Consider the following 24193-nt stretch of genomic DNA (forward strand, 5'->3'; position numbering starts at 1 on the left):
GCCACCTTGCAGACCCGAGAGTGTTGATATGTAAAACAGGGGAAATGGAGGAGACAGTGAGGTCAGAAGTGGTCAGCGTAGTTCTTGGAGCCCACGGATGTCACAAGGGCTTGGTTACTAAACCACAAACATATTGATTCACCCCTCAGTGTAGCACAGGGACAAGAACACTGGCTCCAGACCTCAGGAATTCCCAAGTGCTCTGGGAGAGGCTGGCAGGGAGGGGGACATTCCAGTCTGAACGGAGTGCATGAAACGGATTTCAGTAAGTATGTGGTGTAGGCTCCACAAGGCCTCGACATATCACACATGTCCCGATGGCTGTCTACAGACTACACGGATGTTGCATAGAGACATTGTGAGTCCCCTGAGCTACCAGCTCTCTATAGCACACCTGGATTCCAGGGCAGAGAGTCTTAGGTCAAGGTACCAGTGGCTGAGCTCCCCCGGGAGGCTCCAAGAGAGCGTGGTGGGCTTTTTCTGGATCTAATGGCTACAGCTGCCTTGGGGACATCATGCTGCCTCTGCCCCAGTCTGCTTGGAGATTCTACCCCATGGTCCTTTCTCTGCCTTCTGTCTGTCTCTTAGGAGGAACCCTGAGGTGGCATCCGGGACCACCAAATAAAGTTTCCAATCCTCACGTCTTGCTCTGGCACAGCAAGTGGCCAGCTGCCAGCCTGCCACAAGGAGCTGGAAAAGCCTGGGCCCTCCTAGCTTTTCTCTCCACACAACCTCACGGAAGTCTCGTAAAGTCACTCAGGACACCCAGCCACCCCTGAGCAAGGCGCTGCCTAAGTTCCTCCTTATCCGGTTGCCTCTCTCCTCCTGTGGCCTGGAGTCACATGCCACCACACTAGGACACAGGCATGTCAAATTCCCAGGCCACCACTTCAACTCTCCACTAGGCAGTTTTGTGCCAAACTCCAGGTTTTGCAGCAATGACCCAAAGTCAGCACACGAGAAGGTAGGCACCAGGTGGTGCCCTAAGAAAGGCCAACTGAGGTCCCCTGACGTTCATGGTAGACTCTGGGAGGGGCCCCCTCCTCTTTTGTAAGCAGTGGTATCTCTCTCTGGAACTCTGTGGTCTGACAGGGTCCCTCTGCCTAGAGTGCCTGTTACCTATTGAAGCCCAACATGGACCCAGAAAGTGGGGATCCAGGGCAGATGTGCTCAGAGGCCCTCTCTGTGTGGCCTGTGAGAGTCACTGTCCCTACAGACTCGAAGTTCATGACCAAGATTTGGAGGTCACATGATCTATGCTCTCAGCTGTTTCCACACTCTGTTGGTACCCAGCAGATTCTTGGCTACCCAGAGGCCCTGACACAAGCAAGCCTCTCTCCTGCAGACACAAGTGACCATGACGAGATTGGCCGTTCAGGATCCCAGATGGAACAGCAGGGTTCTCCATGCTGAGCCCTAGTCCTCTCTCATGGTGTGTGCCCATTGCCTGCTACACAGCATCATCATAGTCTAGCTCCAGTGGAGGCCACTGACAGTGCACACAGCACACAGCTAAGTCTGGATTGCTCTGAGATGCACATGGAACTTGCAGGGAGGGTCAGAAGCATCACCTGTTTGTACGGAATGGTGAGATCTGTGCTTTTATTGGCTCGGTCTTCCTCCATCGCATGAGCCCCTCAGAAGCAGAGTATGTAGGCGGTCACTGAGAAGGGTCGAAACAAGAGAGAGATGACTCTCTACAACCTAGTGACCTAATACGCACAGTGGCTAAAGTCACTGTTCGCTCATGTGCCAGCCCCACAGCCCACCTAAGGGTTATCGTATGTGGGATAAGCAAGTGTCTGCGGCAAATGCTCTTCAGGAAGCACAGAAGCTGGGGGCAAGGAGCTGGGGGTGGGGGGTCTGGAAGACAATAATAACCCGGAGGGAATGACGGAGCCAGCAGGGTGAGCTCCAGCGGGGAGGCAGGCCTGGGAAACCCTACCCACAGCAGAGTTGTTGTTGGGTGGCCACCCAGCCAAGAGCAGGGTTGATTGAGCATGACCTGCCATGCCTGTCCCCACACTGGATCTCAAGAGAAGGCAGAAGTCCAGTCATCTTATGGCAGTGGCTCTCAACCTTCCCAATGCTGTGACCCTTTAATGCAGTTCATCTCCAACTAGAAAATTATTTTTGGTACTACTTCATAACTGTAACTTTGCTGCTGTTACGAATCATAGCATAAATATCTGATATGGGAGCCCTGTGGATATGCTGCCTCTGCCCCAGTCTGCTAGAGATCCTACCCCGTGTTCCTTTCTCTGCCTTCTGTCTGTCTCTTAGGAGGAAACCCGAGGCGGCATCTCCCCTAAGGACTCCCCTAGGGGGTCACAACCCACAGGTTGAGAACCGCTGTCCTAGGCGGTAAGGACAGAACTATGGGGAAGACCAGTCTACAAGATGTCTTCAAGGCCAGTGTGTGTATCCCAGAGTCAGCAAGGCTAGTGTCATTCCCCAGCTAACTGACAGCCTGAAGCTGAGCTGCTGTTTGCTGGGACTGGATGATGGAGATCCAAGCTTAAGGCTGGTAGAGCAGAGACTTGAGGGGAAGGCAGGATGACAGTTCCCAGGGACTTCAGCATCACCAACGAACTTCAGAGGGGCTCCAGGCAGGAGCTGTTTCCCTTTCTCATACAGCTACATAGGCATGCCTACAGAGGGTTCAAGCCATAGAAAGTCTCTGCTTTCACACCTTCCCCTGGTCCCTCACATGATCTGGGGAGAGGCAGTATCAGAGTGTGGACCCCAGGGGGGAAGGTTTTACAAGAAAGGGAGGCTAGACCCCATCTATTCCTGCAGCCTGCCCAGCATCCATCCATAGAGGAGGAGGGGATCAAGGCCACTCGAGGAGATCATCTTCCCATCTGTCCTTCATTGAGTTTTTTGCTCCTTTTTTCTGCCCGTGTAGTTCAGGGATGGCGGGACAGTCTTCCTTCTCAGGCTTCACCTTCTCCCACAGCCCCTCTGTTACTCAACCTCTGGCCTCAGGCCTCTATCAGAAGGATGATCTGGGCTGGAAGCACCTTTCACATTGCGCAGCCGTCACTACTACCATCCACTTCAGAACTCTCTCTCTCTCTCTCTCTCTCTCTCTCTCTTTCTCTCTCTCTCTCTTTCCATGGTCACGCTATGTATCCCTGGCTAACCCAGAACTCACTATGTAGACTAGGTTAGCCTTGGACTCACAGAGCTCCACCTGTCTCTGTCTTCTGAGTGTTCCGTACGCCCCACCATGCCCTGCCAGACACTCCTCTTCTCAAACAGAAACGGTGTGGCCATGAGACACTAGCTCCCCACTCCTCCCCAGCCTCAGCACCGAATGGAGGAGAATGGGTGCTTCTGTCTGGAGATCTGAACTTCTCTAGGAACTTCACGTAGATGGAATTGCTCAGTCCTGTCTTGTTGTGGCTGGCTTACTTCACTCAACCTGATGTCCTCCAGGTCCATCCCTGCCACAACATGTGTCGGTACGTCCCTCCTGCTGAATACAGCACAGTCATCCACTGTATGGACAGGCCAAATAAGTCTTATCTATTCACCCATCAGCAGACACGAGGGTTGCTCTGAACATGGCAGCCAAATCTCTCCATCTCTGTTTTCTGTTCTGGGGACACACCCAGGCGTGGAATTGCCCAGTCACGTGACGTGGGTTTGATTTTTGAGGAAGTGCCATCCTGTACTGAAGTGGCTTCTTCTTTCACATTCCAGCAGCAAGGCCTCCAGTTAATCCGCCCTGTCATCAGCTTCTTCACAGTGGCCACCCTAACAGGTGTGACGTTCATCTCGCAGTGTCCCCCGAGTACTTAATAAGGTCATACATTTCTGTAGGCTTTCTGCCCGTTTATATGTGTCCAACAGAGAAATGGCCATTCCCATTCTTGGCTCTTTTTTTTTTTTTAATTGAGCTGAATGGCTGAGTGTTAGGAAATTCTTACATAGTTTAGATTTGACTCCTCTATCAGATAGATGACTTGCAAGTATTTTCTCACATAACAACCCATGTGCTCTGTTTTCTCTTTCTTAATATTGCCCATCTGTGTGTAATGATTTCATGTTGATGGAGGCTAAATTATCTGCTAACGTTGACATCCATGTTTGTACAGTTGTATCCAGGAAGTCACTGTCAGATCCCATGTGCCGGACCTTCCTCATTTCATTCATTATGCTGTGGTCCTTGCCAAGCTGTGAATGGCCAGCAGCCCCAGCCCCTCTCCTACCACGAAGGCAGAACTGACCTAGAGAGAGGTTCCCTGAGCCACCCTAGCAGTCACTATCCAGGACCATCCACCAAACATCCTTTGAGTAGTCCATGTAAGCACAGAGTGGGCAGAGGGTGATGCCCAGGGAACCCCTCAGGTCCTCCTTATCTGGACCCCTCAGACACAGTTGGGGGTCCCTTCTTTATCCATCCCCCGCCTTATGAATTTCATAATTTGCCATCGCTGACCCTAACCTTCTTAGGGAAGGGACGTCAGAGGTCCTCCTGGAGGATCCTGTATGTACCTTCTGTGAGCAGGCCAAGTGCCCACAGCCTCACCTACCCTGGCCTCTCCACCTCACTCAGGAATGAGGATGGTGTCATGCAGCTTCAGAAGTAGCTCGGATGCCTGGCCCTGGAGTGGCTCTGGCATCCCCCGAGCACAGTTCATGTGAGGGACAACTCTCATGAAGAGGGTGGAGGGCACAAAGGAATGTGATGCCCTGTCCTTACTTCCCAGCCCCAGGATAGCCTGTCTGGCTGGAACTGCTCTGGAATCTGACTTGCTGTCTGTGGTCATCTCTGTCCCTTTGGTGACTGTATGCCCCAGAGACAGGGTGGACTGCTCACGGGCTGAACTCACAGGTCCAGCGGCGGCAGCCATTGCTCATGAAGAGTGACTCCTGAGGGCAGCCAAGGCTGGTCTGGTCTGGGTTGCAGCCCCTTTGCGGTCAGAAGTGCACGCCCTGTAGGCTCTAGCAGGAAGTGGGCCCTGTGCACTGTACTTGTTCTGAATCATCACAACCCAGACACTGGACCAAGGCTGACTTCCCACTATTGCCAATGTGTCCATGCCTGAGGCCAATCATAATGGTGTACGAGTTCAGTACCACAACTGTTATGAACCATTCTCCAGGGAATTGGGAATCCAGGGTTTGTCGTGTCCTGGGGCTGTTTCTGGTGAGTTTTCAGGTATGGAGGAAGAAATGACGGCAGGAGCCTCTCTGAAAAGGAGTCTCCCTCCAAGTACAGAAGTATTGAACAGTCTGCCAGACAGGTGGGCACAGATGGGGCAAAATCGGTCACATGCTGGGAGAATGGACAGTGGGGACAGAGCATGCCCTTGCAACTGTAGCAGGACAGGAGGTCCAGGGTTCTGGGTCCAACAGTCCTGTTAGTTAGGAGAAGGGTCAGGCCTAGCCAAGGCCCTGCTGAGACACACTGTACACAATCTAACAGGATTCGTTGAAGAATATACTCTGGACTTGCACTGAAAATTCTCCTTGTCATCAATAGCCCTGGACCAGAAGCTACACTCACGGACCACATAAGGGCCCCAACCAACCAGTATCCAGAGTGCAAGGATGGGGGTCTCAAGCTCCTGCACATGGCCAGGAGGGGTGGATCGGTGAACAACATCAAGGGCTTTCGGACAAGAGAGGAGGACAGAACAAAGCATCTGTCCACTGGCAGAGTCCATCCTATGACCTAGAAATGGATATAGGGGTCAGGAGGGATGCCTGAGTAAGAAACAGGGTGGCCCCTCCTGAGAACCAGCCCCCCTCTTCCTGGAACCTCTCTGTCATGAGCACACTGTGCCCAGAAAAATAGATGGAATGTGCTTGTGTTTTCTGTGTCAAAATTTATTGACTAACAATGAACATATAAGATTTAGCAGTTTCAATAACACGTTTTACATATAGTCCCACCTGCTTGGGTAGCCTGGCCTAAGGTAAAGGCAGATTCTCTTGTTCTAACTTTAATTACTAATGTTAACGCTGACATCACATAGCACACAGCGAATCTATCTCTCTATCTGTATGCATATGCATGGATTACAGAGTGACTGCGCAGAAATGGCAGCAGAGTTCAGAAGGTCTCAGAAGTAGGTTGAGCGTCTGTATTGGTAAGTTTAGTACCAGATTAGTACCAACAGGGTAACTGGGGAAGGATGCATTCTCTATGTGTCTAAGTAGGGCACTGCAGAGCAGGTAACCTGCCAGGCTCCAAGAGGAAACCTTTGCTACAAAGGAAGACCTTTGTTCCTGGGGAAGCTCTGTCCCTCCCTAATCCTTAGACATCTGTGACACACATCTCACTACCGATCACAAAGTTCTTTGGCACATGAACTAAGTCAGTTAGTGACCCTGAATGGGCTTGTGGTCTGCACCCCTGGGTGTGATCAGCAAGCAAACAAGTCTCCCTAAACAGTAAACGGGGGCTCTAGGAAGACGCTGGTCCCTCCCTCCGGTCAGCTTCACTCCAGGTCTCCGGGGAAACCGCTTCAGGCAACAGTGTTCCTTAGCTCTCACAGCAAGCCCTTACTCCTATTTCCAGGGAAACCTGGGCACTCAGCGTCCTGGTTGCCACAGCAACACTCATGGGCTTGTTTGGCGTGTGGTCTCCACAATCAAGGTGGGGCATCTGGGTGCTCAGGAGCAAGTGAATTCAACGGGCCAAACCAGCACAGTGGCTCCAGGTACTGCACACAGGAAGGTACTGGGTGGTTGAGGCTCAAAGAAGAGACGTGCTGAGGAGCCCAGGTACAAACTATTTGAGGTCCTGTGCTTCTGCCCAAGATGAGCTCCACTTCCAGCAATCCTGATGATGGAGACACCACGGAGCAGTCTCAGCTGGGGTTGGACACAGTGATCAAGGTCAGTGAAGTGGCTGCCCCCTCCGTGACCCCTGGAGAGCAGGTCTTGAGAGCACTTTTAAATAGGACGCTGCCCGCTGCCTGCTGCCCGGCGTGCAGCTGCACCCCCTCCTCCCACCCCCCACCAGGAGCACATTCTACCTGCGCACATGCTCAGTGTGAATATGAGCGTGCAAGTGCAGATCTCCAGACAGGCGAAGTGGCTCAGAAAGCCAGCACCCCTCTGGAGTCCTAGGCTTGCAGCCTGCACACCAACGTGGAAGGGACAGGGTGAGGGGCTCCACTGTGTTAGTGGCTAGGTATGGGAGCAATTGAGTCTGAGCTTAGAAGAGGGGCTTCAATTTGGAGATAACCCCAGTACCCACTCTATAAACTGCAGAAGTTCCATTTCTATCTTCACAGAACTTACCTGGAAAATAGGAACAACACAACTGGTCCTGTATCCCTGTCCCCCTCACCATGTCCCATTACTAAAAGCCCACCTACTTGCCAGCCCACATCCCTACACTGTCATCATCCAGCCACCCCAGCCAGACAGTCCCCGACCACTGGGGACTCACTGTACCCCAGATGGACCTGCTGACTCAGAGAGTTCATTAACCCAGCTCTCAGACCCTCAAAGCCATGCTGCAGGGGGTTGACATGGTCCTAGGTAAACAATATATCAGATCCCCTGAGAGGAGTAACCAACCGCACAGATGGTGTCAGGTGGCTAAATAGCCTGTTAGCATCTTTGTACACATAGACATACACATCTGCCCACATAGGACAGACCGTGATGCAAACAGAATATTAAAGTCAGTTGGGGTGGAGGAGATGGCTCAGTGGGTGAAGACAGTTGCCTCCGAGTCTGATGACCTGAGCTTGATCCCTGGAAGTCACGTGGTAAAGAAATCCAACTCCAAAATTTACCCTCAGACATCTACACACACACTACGGCACATACACACCCCAAACCCACACACAACTAAATAAATGTAATTAAAACAATAAGTTAATTGATGCAACAAGAAAAGAGAGTGTCCTGGGTGGGTACTCTCACCTGAGCGGACACTGGCACACTTCTACCCAAAGGGTCTCAGGCTGAATTCTGACGGCAAGGCCGGTGATGGGTTCAGAAAGAGAGTCAGCACACCAGAGCTCACAGAACACTCACAGCCCAGCACCCATTGGCTCATACATCATCCTGTAAGGACCTGACCAGCTAGCTCCTCGGAGACTTGATGGTGGGAGGGCATGTCTGTATGTGTGCCCACGTTCTTGAGGTAGAATCCCAGAGTGATGCAAACATCTCTGGGCATGGTTGTTGTGGGGTGGAGGGCTCTGCATGTACCTAAGCCCACTGTCCCTGGGAAGCTGAAAGTCATACCAAGCCTGGTGAGGCTTTTCTGTCTGCCCAGCCACACCTGCTATTTGCGCAGCAGTGATTGAGATCTCTGTGCAATTACCTGAGGTGAACATGCAGCAGGCAGGCGCCATGAGATGCCCAGATAGCCCTATCAGACCAGTGGCAGGGCTCTAGGGACCTCCCGCTCCTCTGGCTACACACAGGGAACCGGGAGACTCAGAGAAGGGCAAAGCTTGAGTGGGAAAAGCCTCCCACAAGACCAGAAGTAAAGGCTTTGACGTCAATCCACTCCCGGTACCTGGAAACGCTCCCCAGCATCCGTCTTCCTTGGGACAGATTTCCCTTCTCCTCACTTCATCTGCACACATGCGCACACATAGACACACACACACATACACACACCCTACTGCACAGTATCCCAGAGCACCTAGCCCCACAGGCCACTTGAGAGCTAGGACTGGAAGCCAGACTTGGGAGCCCTCGGATTGGTCCCTGAGGGTAAGACGTTGGCTTGGTGAGTTCAAAGACCCCCTAAAATTACACACGAAAGGAAGGGCTCACCATGCATCAGGAAGAGGGGCTTCTGGATCCTCTCAGACCCAGAACGGACAGTACACCCAAGTCGGGTGGGATGTAGTGTGGGAAGGTTTCCCACTCTTGAGTTGGTTGCTTTAATGGCATAGAACTTTCCAAACTATTTCTTTTGGGTAAAAGTTCTAGTTTCTGGGAACTTGTCCATTATAAATTTTCATATTTGTTGGCTATTGCTGTTGGCTGTTGCTGTGGTTTGGGTGTGGTTTGAATGTACCCCCAAAGGGTTCATGAGCTGGAAGTCTAGGGAGCGATGCTAATGAAGAGTGGAAAGCGCTTAGGTCATGGGGCATGGGCCCCAGAAGGATTCGGTGTGCTTCTCTCTGGCCCCCACTTCTCTCCAGAGTGAGTTGGGGTCTATTTTTTAAAGGCAGCACATCTGTCTCCTAAGCTGTCTGACTTCTTCCTGCCATACACCCTATATTCTGTTCCTTCACACATTACATCCATCATGATGGCATATGCCATGTTGAGTTATAGCCGGACACCTTCCCAGTGCCCAGCAGAGGTGCTGTATCCGGCATCATGAGCTCTATGACTCCCACTTCTGTATAAGGCTCACCCTCACCATAGCATCAGGATAGTATGCTTCTGTCTTATTAATATCATGGGGCCGGAAGCAGGGAGAACAGCTACCTCTGCCTCCCAATACAGTGTCCAGAAATCAAGACCTTCTGTCTAAGTCCAAGAAAGTGCTGGGTCTCCCTGGCTGGCACCTGCTTCTTCTTCATCTCCTTGGCTGGTAACATACAGTCTTGTCTATTGCTGTGATAAAACACCATGATCAAAAGCAACTTGGAGAAGCATTTTACAGCTTGTAGTCCATCGTCCTGGAAGTGAGAGAAGGAACCTGGAGGCAGGAGCTGATGCGAGGCCATGGCGAAGGGCTCCTTACTGCTTGCTCAGTCTGCTTTCATATACTGTCCACGACCACCTGCCCAGGGGTGGAACTGTCCTCAGTACACTGGGCCCTCCCACGTCCATCATTGATCTAGACAGACTTGCATACAGGCCAATCTTATAAAAGCATTCTCTCAGTTAAGATTTACTCTCCTCAGATATGTCTAGGTTTGTGTCACGTTGACAAAACTCAGCCAGCACATTCCATTTTATGTTTTTATATTTAACCAACCCACACATTGATTTTTCCTTTGTTTTTAATTTGTGGTTTTGTCCATCTCATTTGAGATGTGTGTGTGTGTGTGTGTGTGTGTGTGGCTGGCTCACTGACTTTCAGTCTTTTTTCAATTTTCAATCTGTAATAAAATATAAATAACATAAAGCCTACCCTTTTGCCTATCTTAAAGTGAAGTTTCAGTAGCAGAATTTGCACTATTCTCAACCATTACCAGCATCTGGCCCCAAAATGGTTTCATCTTCTCAAACTGTCATCGCCATCAAACACCAACTCTCCCTGGCCATGGCAGCCACCGGCCTGCTCCCTGGCTCTGTGTATCTGGCAGTTCTAGGAGCCTCATGGGAATTGAACTGAATCTGTCAGCTTATTCCACTTAGCACAGTGTCCCAGAGGTCCTCCCATGTCGCAGCATGGCTGAGCAGCAGTCCCTTCTGCGGGGGACCACACGTCGCTCACCGCTCACTGGGTTTCCCTCCATGGACCACTGACCTGCCTTCCCACTGTGAGCAATGCTACCGTCAGCAGGGTGCAGGTCCATCTGTCTGGGTCTCTGGTACCCTTATTGTGGTGTCTGTTCTAGAAGGGCTGTGGGCTCTAGCTCTAATTCTACACGCATCTTTTTTCTTAAAGATTTATTATTTATTTAATGTATATGATGAGTACACACTGTAGCTGTTTTCAGACACACCAGAAGAGGGCATCAGATCCCATTACAGATGGTTCAGCTACCATGTGGTTGCTGGGGATTGAACTCAGGACCCCTGGAAGAGCAGTCAGTGCTTTTAACTGCTGAGCCATCTCTCCAGCCCCTACACGAACCTTTAAGGAACGTCCACCTTATTTTCCTGCAGCGGCTCTGCTACTTTACATCCCTGCTTTCTTCTGCATTTAAAGCCAAACTTCAGCTGTAGGAACTGTTTTCTCTCACTCGGCTCAGCTGTGGGTGGCAAGCATGACTTTAACCCTCTGGATTCACCTGTTCTAACACTAGCTTCCCAGGGGTAGTGGCTAGGGCTCAGCCTCACAGGATGAAGCACTTCGGACACCATCATAGACTGCCCTCTGCCCTCTGCCCTCTGCCCTCTGCCCTCTGTCCTCTGACTGGCCAGTTAAACCCGAGGTCTCCTTGAGCTCAGTCACCCGCACAGCACTTGACACTCAGGCTTTAACATCCCTGACTTAAACATCCACTCTGTGGATCAAGGACACCCACAAAGAAGTAGGGCAGGTACAGGGAGAGGCGTAGAGCAAAAGCACCCCGTTGAGGTACATGCCATCCCAACCCTGCATCTACACCAAGCCCCTCATTAGGGTTTTCATGGGTGCCTCCTGTGTAATACTACTGATTAAATCCCCAGTGACTTAAGAACTAGATCACCAGATGTCTTGGAGGTGGGCAGAAAGATCTAGAGCTCTCCTCCAACCTTGGTCATCCTGGAGCCCACAGGGACCCAACCACCCATCTCTCACTCCCCCTTCAAAGTCATGCTTCACTCCACAGATCAAGGGTACAAGGTCCCGGGAGTGCAGGCCCACCCAGGACAGGAGCCCACAGTGGTCCAAGTGTGGCCTGGATTCAATGCTAATCATATGCCGTCCAGGGAAGGAAGTACTGACTATCTCTGTCCCCAGAGCCACATGTCCAGACACCAGTGCCACTGCGCTGACCAGACATATCCTCTTTCAGACCTTCTTTCTCATGGTCCAGAGACAGGCTCAGCCTCCTCACCAGAATATGCCAATCCTTGACAATGGCACTCCAGTTTTCTCTCCTGTCTCGCCCACCCCTCTCTCTGCTCCCTCCTCACCCCGTGTTCTTTATCCCAGGCCTTTGCTTGCACTGCATTGCAGGCTGACCACCTTCCCCAGGAAGCCTGTGTGGGTGTCAGGACATAGAAGCAGACAAGACAGACAGCCTCCTCACCCTGCTGAGCAGTCCCTGCTGTGAGTCATTTTGTTGTTAGTGATTCATACCTTTGGCGGTTCCAATAAGGCTTTCAATGACTTGTGCTGGGAACCTGTCTGAGCCTGTTTGTGTGCCAAGCATTGTGCTCGGGATGGACGGGTAAGTTGTCCCCCTTCATCTTCATCCCCTGCTTCAACATCTAGTCCCCTTGTGACTTTGCAAGCTTCTGCTCTAAGGGCAATGCCCCAGCTTGGCAGGCATAGTGTGGAGGTGGGGAGGGGAGCCTATCAAACACAGGAGTAGACATTACCAGGTACAGAGCCCATCAGACATCCTGACCAAACCCTCTGCAGAAGGCCAAAGTGCTCTGAGCCTCCAGCTGGCCTGCTCATGGCCATGCTAGTTCACTGAAAGAATGCAGGGGGACCCATGGGCATCCAATCAGATGCATACTAGTCAGGTGACTGTCTAGAGATCTGCATATCTAGCAACTAGTCCCACAAGTGTTTGGGAGCTCAAGGCTGCGTCTCAGTCCTAGCACAGACCCTGTCAGCAGTCCCGAATAGTCTCACACAGGGGAAGAAGGGCAGAGTTTCTAAGACAAGCTATCTTATTTTAAAACATCTGCTTCTGGATCATGGCTAGTGCTAAGACACTTCAACCCACTTAATATGCCACAACTTACACACTGTCACAGGTTCTCTTACTATCCATAATGTTGGATGGAGACCCTGAGCCCAACCTCAGTTCCAGAAGTTGGGCAAGACCGGTTGTCCTCCTGCAGTACCAGAAATGGCCACACGGGGGCACTATTGTAGCTCGGCACACAGCATTAGCAGCAGGCCTAGCCACCCCTGAACTATACTGGGTTGTAGGACTATTCTCCACTCCACATCAGACACCCAGACCGGTCCTGAGATAGTATCCAAGTTACACTGGGCTTGACAGTTGGATACTCTCTCCCTCAGAGATTTTAAATGGAGGTTTGGGAGTCCTGCCCTTATTGCTTGCTGCTGAGTTCTTTATTTGGAAGGTACCAGTGAGTCCTGCCTTTCTCCGTACCTGAAGTGGCCAAGTTCCTTTTGAAATCCACTCTGCTCTCCCCTGGGGGCCAGGACCTAGACTGTCCACCTGTCTGTGGCCGCACTCATGAACAAGAGACGGTGAATTAGCTCATGTGTTTTGCCATTTCTGCTTACTGACCACCATGCCTGACATAGGAAGACCCTGCAGGGCTTTAGGGAGTGGACCAGCGCTGCTGGCACTGTAAGAGGACCCCAGAAAGTCCACCAAGGACTAACTCTGTGGAGGGAGAAGCAGTTGGGACTTCACATTCATGCCTTGGCCTTGGCAGTACCTGTTTAGTTTGGCTGGGAAAACAGAAACCAGCCCTCACCTCCTCAGTTGCATCGGGACAGAGTTTAATGGGTTGGGTTGGGTTTGGTTTGGTTTGGTTTCTCCTCTATCTGGAAGGAGAGCGCTGGCCTCACCTGCTGGGGACCATTTCTAGTACCTGCCAGGTCCTAGTTGGGCTGACTCTTAGGCCAAGAGGGGGAATACCTGAATGCTCTCTTCTGTCCCCACTGCTTGAAGCAGCCGTGAAAGGACACCCTACCCCTGCATCCTCACCCCCACACACACCTCCCCCCACCTCAAGAAGCCCCTTGTGGTGAACAGACTTGACACTTCTTCCCACCCAACCTAGACAGCAGCTCTGAGAGCTGAGAAAGGCCTTGCACCTCAGAGTCTGGGCTCCGATCGGCCCCTGCCCTTCCTTACCAGTGGTTGTGCTTGGGTATTGCTTGGATTCACCTGCAGAGTGATCCCCGTCCAGATCTGGAAGGGACACACATAGACGGGCCATGCCTGTGGAACAGGGTTGGAGGATAAGATGCCCCCCACCCCTAAGTTGGAGCCTATCCTTGTGATGGGATCTTATCCTGGCTTCAGACTCGAATTGAGGGCTGAATTTCCACATCTGCAACAACCGCTGCCGCCCCACCCCCACCCCGCACCTTAATGTTTGAGTCAAGATCCAGAATGGGGGAGGGTAGGTACCCCGTCCTCAGAACTCCCCACTCCAGTCAGTCTCCAGGCAAGGATAAAAGTGCAGGAGGTTCCTAGGCCACAGGGACATAGAGCAACTAGCTAAATTCACAGATGGTAGCAGGACATATCCTTGAGCAGTGTGTTGATGGCACAGCGGGGCCCCTCCTCGGTTCTCTTAGTCCTGCTCTGACCCAGAGGGTGCGATAAAGAGGCATGTCCCCTAGATAGGACTCCCTCAACAAGACCACAGCCAAGTGGGAGGCAGTGGTGTCTGTCCCCACTGAGCCTCCAACACACCCATTTGGAGCTAGATCTAAATGCATAGGTTACTGACAGGGTCTTTGGCCTCCCTAAGGTCTTCGGCATAGGTCGAGCTGACACGGAGGGCAGTAGGGAGGAAAAAAACATAGCAAAAACTCTCTGAATCTGAGGTCTTTTAGAAAAGTGACCGTGGAGATCCCTTTTGCCCAGTCTTGGTGTCCTTCCCACAATACGAGCCCCACCCCCACCCCCACCCCCACCCCCACCTCCAGGCTATCCAGGCTTCCCGCTGCTGCGCTCTAGATCCTTCCCCTGGCCCTAAAGATGGTGACCCACCCAGGCTGGGGAGCCACTGGTAGCAGCAATGGACAGAGCCTGCGGGGCAGAAGCTGGAAACTCTCCTAGCCCCACTCCCCACCACGACCTGACTTGGGTATGGGGAAGGAGGCGGTCCCGGGTGTGGTCCCAGGGGATCCAAGCCCGGGTCAGCACAGACCCTTGCACGTTGTAGCAGAGCCCCGCGCCCCTCCCCCGCGCCATTTGCGTGGAGGCAGGGCGGCCCTCGTTTGCAATCCTCCCGCGCGCGCCTGGGACTGGAGGCGGGAGGGGAGGGCTGGCTGCCAGGGACGCGCCCCTCCCGCTCCCCCTCCGCACCCCTCCTGCTCTGGCTGGGCGTCGACCCATCGCAGGCACCGGGCCACAGCTGGAACCTATTACGCCCCCAGCGCCTCTCGGGACGTCCCGGCTAATAAGTGACCCTCTGTAAACGTTAGGAATGAGTCAAGTTTGTGCTGCGCCGCTGCTTTCCCGTTAGCGGGTGGCGCCGCTGATGCTCCGGGGAGAGGAGGGAGGGGAGGCAGGGTCCTTCCGGCCTGGAGGGAACCTCTGAATGGAGCCAGCATCACGTCTTTAATCTGAGGACCTAAGGTTCTGTTTGCCACTGGACTAGGCCTTAGTTTCCCCCCCCAGTGCAAAACAGGTAACGATGGCTGGGCACTTCCCGCTCTAACTCTTAGAAAGGCCAGAGCGGCCTTGGTGGTCTGAGCACCCGGAGTCTGCCTGGCCAGGGAGGAAGTAGCAAGGGGAGCCCTGCTCCTCACCAGTGGAGCCCTGCACCCAAGGAAAGCTGTTTACCACCCACTCAGAGCGAGGCTGGGAGGTCCTCTGGAGGAAAGAGAAGAGAGGGCACCTTCCCAAGACCACCTAGGGGAGTTAAATGCAAAGCCTTGGAGAAGGTTAAGTCTTTTCCCAGCCTGAAGAACCCTGGGCTCACTAACAGCATCTGACCTTTGCAGGGCTCTCAGGGACCAGGACAGGCTCTGTCCAGAGCCGTGCAGAATCTGGATATTGGAGTGACTCCAGTCTGGCTAGCTTAAGAGAGGAATGGATACATTTAGGATGCCTAGGTGAAAACCATGGCTTATCTCCACAGAGGATTCAGAGTGGGAACAGGCCTAGCTACGGTTGAGAGGGCCGGGTAAGGATGATGGGGCTACCTGGAGAAGCAGGGCCTCCTCACTAGCCCAGGCCTGGGAGTCAGAACCAGGAGAGCTGCAGGCTAGAAAAGGCCTCCAATGAGCTGGGAGTCGGGAGGCTTCTGAGTGTCACCTCAGGGGACTCTGGGTAGGAAAGGGAAGGCGAGTCCCACTGTGGAAGAGAAGGCGGCTGCTGTCCTGAAAAGTTTTGGGAGTGGGGGCCCCTGGCATCAGTCACGGGTCATTAAGGCACTGCCTTCAACTCAAACATCCTTCATGGACAGGGCAGGTTGGCCACTGTGGGCTAGTCTTAATCTTCAGTCCTTTATCCTATACCTGGAAGCTTCCTGCTGACACAGAACAATACTGCCCACAGGCCCTGACAATGTCTTCAGCTCAGGGTCATTCCTTCCCCAAGACATGTGCCTCCGCCAAGAAATCCTACTGAGAATCTGAGATCCTACAGACCGCGTCTAGGTAGAAACCATGGGTAGGTAAGGTGTTCCCGTGGTGTAGGTGATCTTGAGTTTCAGAGACTTACAACCTGAATTGCCAAAGCCAGAGGCCTATAACACTAAGTGTAAGTCAACAGACTCATGGCTCCGAGCTTTCAGTCAGAAGCTTATTGCTTGAGGTGCTTGAGGCAGTGTTCTGGGCTCAGAGAACCTGTCAGTATCCTTAGTTCTAAGCGCCCAGACTCCTGCCTCTGAACCCCTCAGGACCTCTCCCAAATTCTTCTGTGGCTTTCAGTCCCTGTAGTCCAGGCTCTGCCCTTTGGCTCTCACTGATTTCAGCTCCTTTGCTACCTTTAATTTCTCCGTTTCTGCCCTCCGTGGCTTTTGTGAACACCTCTGCCTGTGTTGTATCTATTTGAGTTCATAGCTTCAGATGCCAGGGCTCTTGGCTCCCGGACTCTTTGGGGGCCTTTAATGCTGTAGCTGCTGCTACTTTTGCTAAGACCTGGAAGCTCAGGATCTTGTCTACAATTCATGCAGCCAGCCCATGCCGCCATACAGCCAGCCCACGCCGCCTCACTCGCACGATAAAGACCACACGTGGACAAACAAACCATCGGAAGGGAAGTTTTTATAGCAGCGGCCAGCAAGCTGCTAGGATATCTGGAAAATGCACCACACGCTTGTGGTCAGCCAGGTACAAGCCCCATGCTGCTCAGGCCCTGGGCTCTTTGTTGAGTTGCTGGAGAAAGTGCTCACCCTTTAGTATGAAAGGCAACAACTACAGAGTGAGCGATGTCGTCGGGAGTTCATCTCACATCCCTGCCGATGATCAAGAGTCGTCGACACCAGCACACAACTTCTAAAACAGGAATTGCAGTCCCAGCACCCCAGGTTGTGATGTTTTTAGCAGCCGTGGGGTGGCTTCCTGGTGATGTTCATGGAACATTCAGAGCAGCTGGACTACCGTGATAACAGTCCAGTTGATTGCCAAGAATGAAGCTGGCAGTTTAATGGCTCTCTGTCCAAGGCAGCCAGGCACAAGGGAAGAGTGACTACTGTCACAATCAAATCTCCTAGCCCTTAGCAGCCTAACTTGTTTGAAGGAAATCACGAAAGGGTGCCTACAACGAGGACTCTGTCATCGATGTTAATGCCCGTAATGTTGGAAGGTATCCTTCCTAGTCAGATGCCTCACGAAGAGCCAGGCTCCTCTGATGTGTCTCACCAGTATTCTAGGATGTGATGCTCACATTGAACCTATGTGGTTTTCTCTCCTGACAGCTCACTAGCTCAGGACCCACCAAGAAAGAGGGCCACTCTAGCTCCCCTCTGGGGTAGGCTGAAGGGGACATCTCTGAGATGCTCTCAGAAGCAAGCACCCTCTGCTGACCTTTGTCACCTTGTGCCTATCTAGTCTCACAGGGTCCAGCACACCCTATATGATGGCTGGGCCTGGGTTCTTGGTCCTTTACCTGTAGTGTCCCCTTCCCTCCCCAGGCTTGTGATCACCGGGTGGGCTTTGGGAGCCTCCCTATCTCTACTGGGCAGACGATCCTAACCATTCCAGGTGGGGCAGGTGGTGGAGAGTGTTTCTGTGAACAGACACAAAGGCACCTGCCCCGGGTATCCCAGAGAAGCTGACATGAAGAGTCGGCCCAGGACTCAGCGCAGCCCGCTTAGCGTTGGGAAGAATGAGCTAAGCTAACCTTGGCCAGGAGTCCTTTCAGATACCCATTCTCTTGATTTCCACATGTTTGCCAAAGCACTGCCAGAGACTGGCACAGTCCCACCCCACAGGTGGAGAGACTAAGGCATGTGGTTTTGGTGACCTGCCTGGCCCCACTCTGCTATCTTCAGGACTCTTTGCTACATCAAAGTGACCTCATGGCAGCTCCCGTTGACAGCACTGGGCTTGTGTGAGGCGCCTGCAAGCTGTCCCGCCAGGGCCCATAAGAACCAGGACTCTTGGATGTTTTTCAGAAGTTGGAGGACACCATCCTGAGTCCCATGGCCAGAAGGGAAGACCGGGCGCTAACTGTGCGAGGAGAAGGTCAACGGGCCTCACCCACTCCTGTGCCAGCCCGTATCCGAGAGATCGTGTCGAGCAGCCTGGGTGAGGAGCCACTCTCAGGTGAGGCTGAGACTGCTCAGGTGCCAGGGAAGCCTTACATCGGGTACTGGAGCCTGGCCTTGGCCTCACAGCAGGCACTGGAGCCTGGCCTCAGGGAACCATGCCATTAGGACTGCCCTGTGTCCCTGGCTGTCCACCTCAGACTCTCCCAGCCCCATATTCCCAACCACCCTCTCTTCGTAGGGTCCTCAGGAGTCATGCAGATAGCCACAAGGCCATTAATCACTGCCACACGGAGCTGACCTCAGCACTCATGACATTGTTACACCATCAGTGTCTTGATTTTATCCATCCTTGTTTTTTTTGTTTTTTGGGTTTTGTTTTGTTTTTTCACCATAGTGAAAAGCCTAAAGGTTGACACTTTAGGTTAGGTTGAGCAGGGACACCCTGAGCTTTGTTTCTGTCACTCATCTAGCCCCACACACAAAGCTTTCTTATCAACACACTGCAGGAACAGGCTCCAAGGAATTCATCCCTACATGGAGGCCAAATCGTAGGCAGGCTCCCTGATGCCCAGCTGCACTTCTGATTCCATTCTGCAGGAGTCTGATGACCCCTTTGTGTCGTAAGGGTCTGTCTAATCTGTCTCCTAATGCCACAGGCTAGCACTGGGCACTGGGAAAGGACAGAGAAACACCACTGCATAAAGCAACTTCTCTCTGTGGGCAGGGTCCTGCCACCCTGAAACAGCAGTCCCACTACGTGCAGACATGATGGGCGGTACCCAGTGTCCCCCACACATGCTTTAATTGTTAGGGGCTTGACCTGGCCATGAATAAGTGGGGTTAGAGCTACTTACCAAAGGCAATAGGGATAGGAGGGTGCTTGGTTACAGGAGAGGAAGTGAATTTCCTCGTGGACTGTTCCAGTTGTTTGGGTAGAGCCCTGGCCTCATCTGAATGCTATACCCACAGGGCTGCGGGAGCCACCAGCTACTACGTCCCATGCACGGGAGGAGAGTGAACTCCTGCAAGAGGAGCTGACACGATTGGAGGACCTGTTGGCCCAGGCGGATGCTGAGCGGGAAGAGCTGGCCAGCAGGTGTCACATGGTCAGCCAGAGGGTGAGTGTGCAGCTGGTACCCACAGGCCAGTGTGCATAGCCTAGCTCTTATCAGAGATCATCTATCAAGACTGGTGATCATTGTTGTGGGCCCATCAGCCAGTCTCAGGACACTGATGGAGAAAAGGGGGCTGGAGGTAAGCAGGAGAAGCAGGAGATGTCCCCCTCAAGTGTCTCTCATCTGCTCCAGGATCCCTGTGGTCCAGGGCCTTACCAATTATAACCACAAAGTCAGCTTCTAAACAGAGGAGAAAGCTAAGGACAGTCCCCAGAACCCAGGCAGAGCTTGTAGGTCCAGCCCTCCTCCCGACCCCAACCTGCCTCTGCTCACCAGCCAGGCCTCAGAATGGGGGGAGCGGGAGGTGACCTCTGAGCTATAGGCTCCAGCCAGAGGTTACCCAGGATGCCTGTGAGCTGGGAAGAGCCTTCTCTAGGATGCTAGGGAAACTGAGGCAGAAAGGTGAAGGCACTTCCCAGGCCAGAGTCCTCTCATGCATTATCTTCTCCAAGTCACAGGAGCTTCAGCCACAGAACCCGGCACAGCAGGCACAGAGCTAAGTGGGAACAGCCCATGCAGTGTTGGGGGAGGGGTTCTGATCCCCAGCATCGATGGGGCCAGCCCGAGTTCTGTGTGGCAGGGCAAATGAGGACACCAAGGCTCAGCTCTGGCCAGTGGTCCCCTAAGGCGATGGTTCTCAACCTGTGGGTCGCAACCCCCTTGGGATCAGACACCCCGCGTATCATATATTTACATTATGATTCATAACAGTAGCAAAACTGCAGTTAGGAATTAGCAGTGGAAATGATTTTAGGGTCAACCACAACCTGAGGAATTCAATGGAAGGGTCACAGCATTAGGAAGGTGGAGAGACACTGCCCTCGGGCCATAGAACCATGCCTGGGACCAGTGCTGGCCCAGGTCTGCTCTTTCTATGGCATGGAACCAGAAACCTGTGGAAAAAACCCGAGGCGCACATGAGGGTCCTAGAAGAGTTCCTAGCGCAATCACACTAGCTCTGAGGTACCCACCTGCCAATGGGTCCCGGCTTTCTGATGCCCTTCCCACCACACCACTCTATGGGAAATGACTTTTTCTTCAGCCCCCACCCGAAGAGTCCCTCTAACAAAGACCGTGAGGACCCCCTTACAATGGCTCAAGAGTCTGCCCTTCCTGTGGTGCATTCCGGGATAGGGAATCTTCCTAGCACAGGGCGGGAGATGCTGGGAATGGACTTCAGGGAATAGAAGCCGCAGAAGGCCTTCCAAAGATTAGTAAACTAAGAAGCTATGAGTCAGAGCTCAGCTCACAGCCAGCCAGATGAGGGTGCCGGCAGACCCAGCCCCGAATTATGCCCCAGCACACTGGTGGGACAGGGTGAGGGTCTTGGTGTCCAGCATGGCCTCTCCAGGTGACACTACAATCCATTATAATTGAAGCCCCTTGACCCCAACTGTCACATTGCTGGTGGCTGAGAAGCAGGTTCTTGGCCATCAGACACTCCTGTGTCCCAACCTCAGCCTCCTGTTCTTTGTGCCTTCCTCCCAAGACTTCCTTGATTCTGTGATGTTCTGGGCTCTGGGTTCAGATTCCCCCACTGTAGTAATACTGGCTGAGGAGCCATGGGCAGTAGGCCTTGGGTGTGACGTCCTGAATCCCACATTGGCCCCTTGGGATAATGCTCTGTGTTGGTAGCAAGGGGACTTGACACCCATGTGAATATGTTCCCACCTGCTAAGACTGAGAGGGGAAGGTGCAGCTTGGAAAATAGGCCAGGCCAGAGGGGTCCAGATTTATGCCCCATGTAGGATGGGAGAGCCTGCTTTTCAGCTGTCTATCTTGCCCCTATGTGGCTGACATCTGGAATGCCCCAGCCACTGGGGACAGCAGTGCCTCAGTTTACAACCCTATAAATTAAATATCTCCAGGGACCCCCAGAACCCTGCCTCCTGCCAATCTCACCACTCCCATAGTATCCCCAGGCCCAATGGAATCCAAACATCCACCAGGCCTCCCCTCTCCTGGTGTGAACAGGCTCCTGGGAGACCCTGTATCCTGCCTCTGCCCAGGGTGGGTTTTATGGCAAAGATGTCATACTTAGATGACTAGGGAGAGATGGACCAGGTGGGCTCACACTCCTTCCCAGCTGCAGGCCCGCCTGGATACCACTGAGGCCCGGCTTCGGAAGTCAGAGCTAGAACACAGCATGGATTTGGAGGAGGCTCTTAGCCGGCTGGAGGCCTCACAGCAGAGGTGAGACCCAGTGGGCAAGCGCTCGGGGCTACAGGAGGTGCACATCCCACTATGCCTCACTCAACCCATCAGAGCTATCCTGAGTTACCGTTGCCTGTGAAAATTGGCACAGGGGAAGCACCCTGGAGGGAAGGGCCAGTAGCGAGCAGAACTGGATACCGTGCTGCTTTCCTTTCCTTCCCACTGGAGACCACTCCCATATCCTCACATGCCATGTCTCACCCCTCGGGCCAGGGTGTGAGAAGGGAGAGAAAGGGCAGTCTGCAGAGCGGGTAGCAGATTCCTTTCCTCTCCCTGTGTCACAGGCCAGGGCACAGTACAGAGCTGAGAGTTCCCTCATCACTGCTGGGTGAGTGGGACTCTCTAGTCTCCTCAGTAATGATTTATCTCTACTTCTGAGTGCAGGGAGCAAAGATATCAGAGAGGCCTGAAGCCATAATGTCCCAGCATTGAGGTCAGGGTACTCAGGAGAGCCCACCGGCAAGTGAGATCTGGCATCAGAATTAGACTGGTCCTCTGCCCACATCCTTCAGCATACATTCCCATATCTCAGAAACAGAGGCATCAATGCCATGCCTAGAGCGAGTGAGTGAGAAATCTGCTCATCACCGCCCCCCCCCCTCCGGAATAGGTTTGGGCCAGTGGGCAGTCTCCCAAGGCACAGCCATTGCCAAATGCTCCCCGACCTCATCCCCTGAGTGTGGTGTCAGGATGCCCGCTCAGAGAACTTGGCTGGCCATCAGTGCTGGTGGTGGGTTACCACAGTCAACTGTGAGCCATTGGCACACACAATCCTGGGTGCCCTTCTCTGGCTCTCCTAACCACCCTGACCACGACTCCAGAACTTCTGGCTTCAATCCTCTCTGATGTCAACAGGCCCTTTTGTTCATACTTGGCAAGAATGCACCACACCCCAGTCCTGGGAACAGCCCATGAGCCTCACTTGAGCGATCTCGCCATCACTAACATCCCGTGGTTGGCTTACCCTCCAGGAATCTGGCAGAGGGAGAAAATGCTGAAAAGCATTTTGAAAACCCATTTTGAGAGAAGAATGGCCCCGGGGGAGCCTGGTGCCTGAAAAGCTCAACAGGACCCCTGGCATCTCTCAAGGAGCCCAACTCCCGGAGATGCCCAGCTTCTGCCAGCCTGCCCCTCTGAGGCTCCCTTTGAGCCTCCCGGACCCTGTAAATTTCTTTCTCTTCTTGGAGGCAGGGGAGTGGCTAGGGGTGAGGAGGAGTTTGGGGGAATAGCATTTGGAGGCAAGAAGGATGGTGCTGAGCTGGGTCTGGGAAGAGTCCTCCTGGTGCTGGTCCGTGTAGGTTTCATTGCCGGGCAGTCAGTGATGCTCGGGAACAGAGCTGGGGCTGTGCACCTAAGTGGAGATTGGGGGCCTCAGGACTCCATTTAAACCCCTTGGTTTAGGGCTCCTGGACTCTCTGTGCCTCTTTGGGAAGTCACCACACATGAAGCTGTGGGTTTTGTCCATTTAGGAGCATGGGCCTTTCCCAAGTAAACACCCTCCTTCGGCAACAGCTGGAGCACATGCAGAAAGCCAACGACACGTTGGCCAGGGAGCTGACCAGAGCAACACACAGCTTGGTCCACCTGCAGCGCAAGTTGGAGCTTCAAGAGGTGCGTCACTGGTCTAAGAGAGAGGTGGCCCCATACCCTGTCCCCACTTCTGCCTGTTTAATTTGGTACCTGCAGCTTGAGAGAAGCTGGTATCATGCAGTCCCTCCTGGTGAGAGCCTCATAATCCATTTTACTTGGTCACAGCAGCCTGTACCATGAGGGACACCTCAGGTCCCTCAAGCAAAGGAGAACAAGACTACTAGAGGGTTCTTGAACCATTCCTGGCTCTGATATGTGACACTGTTGATCATACAGAGAGGTTGATCAAAGGATCTGGGTTGTACAGCTGCTCTTAAACTCCTGGCCAGAAAGCACCAGGGACCCACAGTCTTGCTCACTCAAAGTGTAGCATCAGAGAACAATGTTACAGACCGTGGGAGATATCTAGGTCTGGTCTGCTGATCTGTCATTGGATGTGGGACTTTCTGAGAAGGGTGTGGCCTTGGAAAGATGATACCATACAACTGAGGCTAAAGGCTTCCCTTGACAGCCCTGCTCCAAAGAAGTCTGATCACACATACAAGTGTCCCTGTACACACTAGTGGCAAGAAACCCCCCCCCCCGAAAGCCACTGGAAGAATACACTCTCTCCATATGAAGGCAGGAGCTAAGGGGGTCTGGATCCACATAGGTCCTTTCAAACAAATCCAATCCAGAGAGCCACTGATGCCCTTCCTTTGAGGGGAAGGCAGCCACAAAGACCCCCTGCTCTCTGCCTCCTACCCCACACCTGTCATTTCTGGCTGTAGCTACAGTGGAGACACCCACTGTCACCTGCAGGAGAAGGGAAGGGAAGTACTTGCTAAGATCCGAGGAGGGTGCACTGTCTCATAGAGTGTCATCAGGAAATGGGGTCTGTCATCCTAGGAGAATTGAGCACAGGCTTGCTAAGGCAGACCCATGCCACCCACGTGGCACGCTGAACAGTGCTGTACAAGGCACGTCCCCAATCACCTCAGCTTTGCTGTTTATGAGTCTTTACTCCTCCTGCCTTGGAGAACTCCTCCCAGACAGCAGTGCCTTCCTTTCAGCCCTGG

The 24193-nt window shown here is 53.0% G+C and overlaps 1 protein-coding gene across 10 annotated transcripts in view; it reads left to right on the forward strand.

The window, feature by feature from the left end:
- The first annotated feature begins 6475 nt into the window (after nt 1-6475).
- The window catches only part of Crocc2 (ciliary rootlet coiled-coil, rootletin family member 2), a 62645-nt gene continuing 44927 nt past the window's right edge, over nt 6476-24193 (forward strand). For 6 of the 10 annotated variants that reach the window (XR_003956157.1, XR_003956159.1, XM_006529983.2 and 3 more), the window contains exons 1-5: nt 6476-6855; nt 18061-18211; nt 19126-19274; nt 21418-21524; nt 23015-23156. Coding sequence is in view for 8 of the 10 variants with exons in the window: in XM_006529983.2 (XP_006530046.1) it covers nt 6778-6855; nt 18061-18211; nt 19126-19274; nt 21418-21524; nt 23015-23156 (627 nt within the window). In the remaining 2 variants the exon portion in view is untranslated. Of the gene's footprint in view, nt 6856-14470; nt 14581-18060; nt 18212-19125; nt 19275-21417; nt 21525-22539; nt 22709-23014; nt 23157-24193 lie in introns of those variants that run through there. The other 4 variants (XM_006529984.2, XM_006529985.2, XM_030255127.1 and 1 more) reach the window with 4 other exon arrangements.

Source organism: Mus musculus, chromosome 1, assembly GCF_000001635.26.
Source record: "Mus musculus strain C57BL/6J chromosome 1, GRCm38.p6 C57BL/6J".
NCBI lineage: Eukaryota > Metazoa > Chordata > Mammalia > Rodentia > Muridae > Mus > Mus musculus.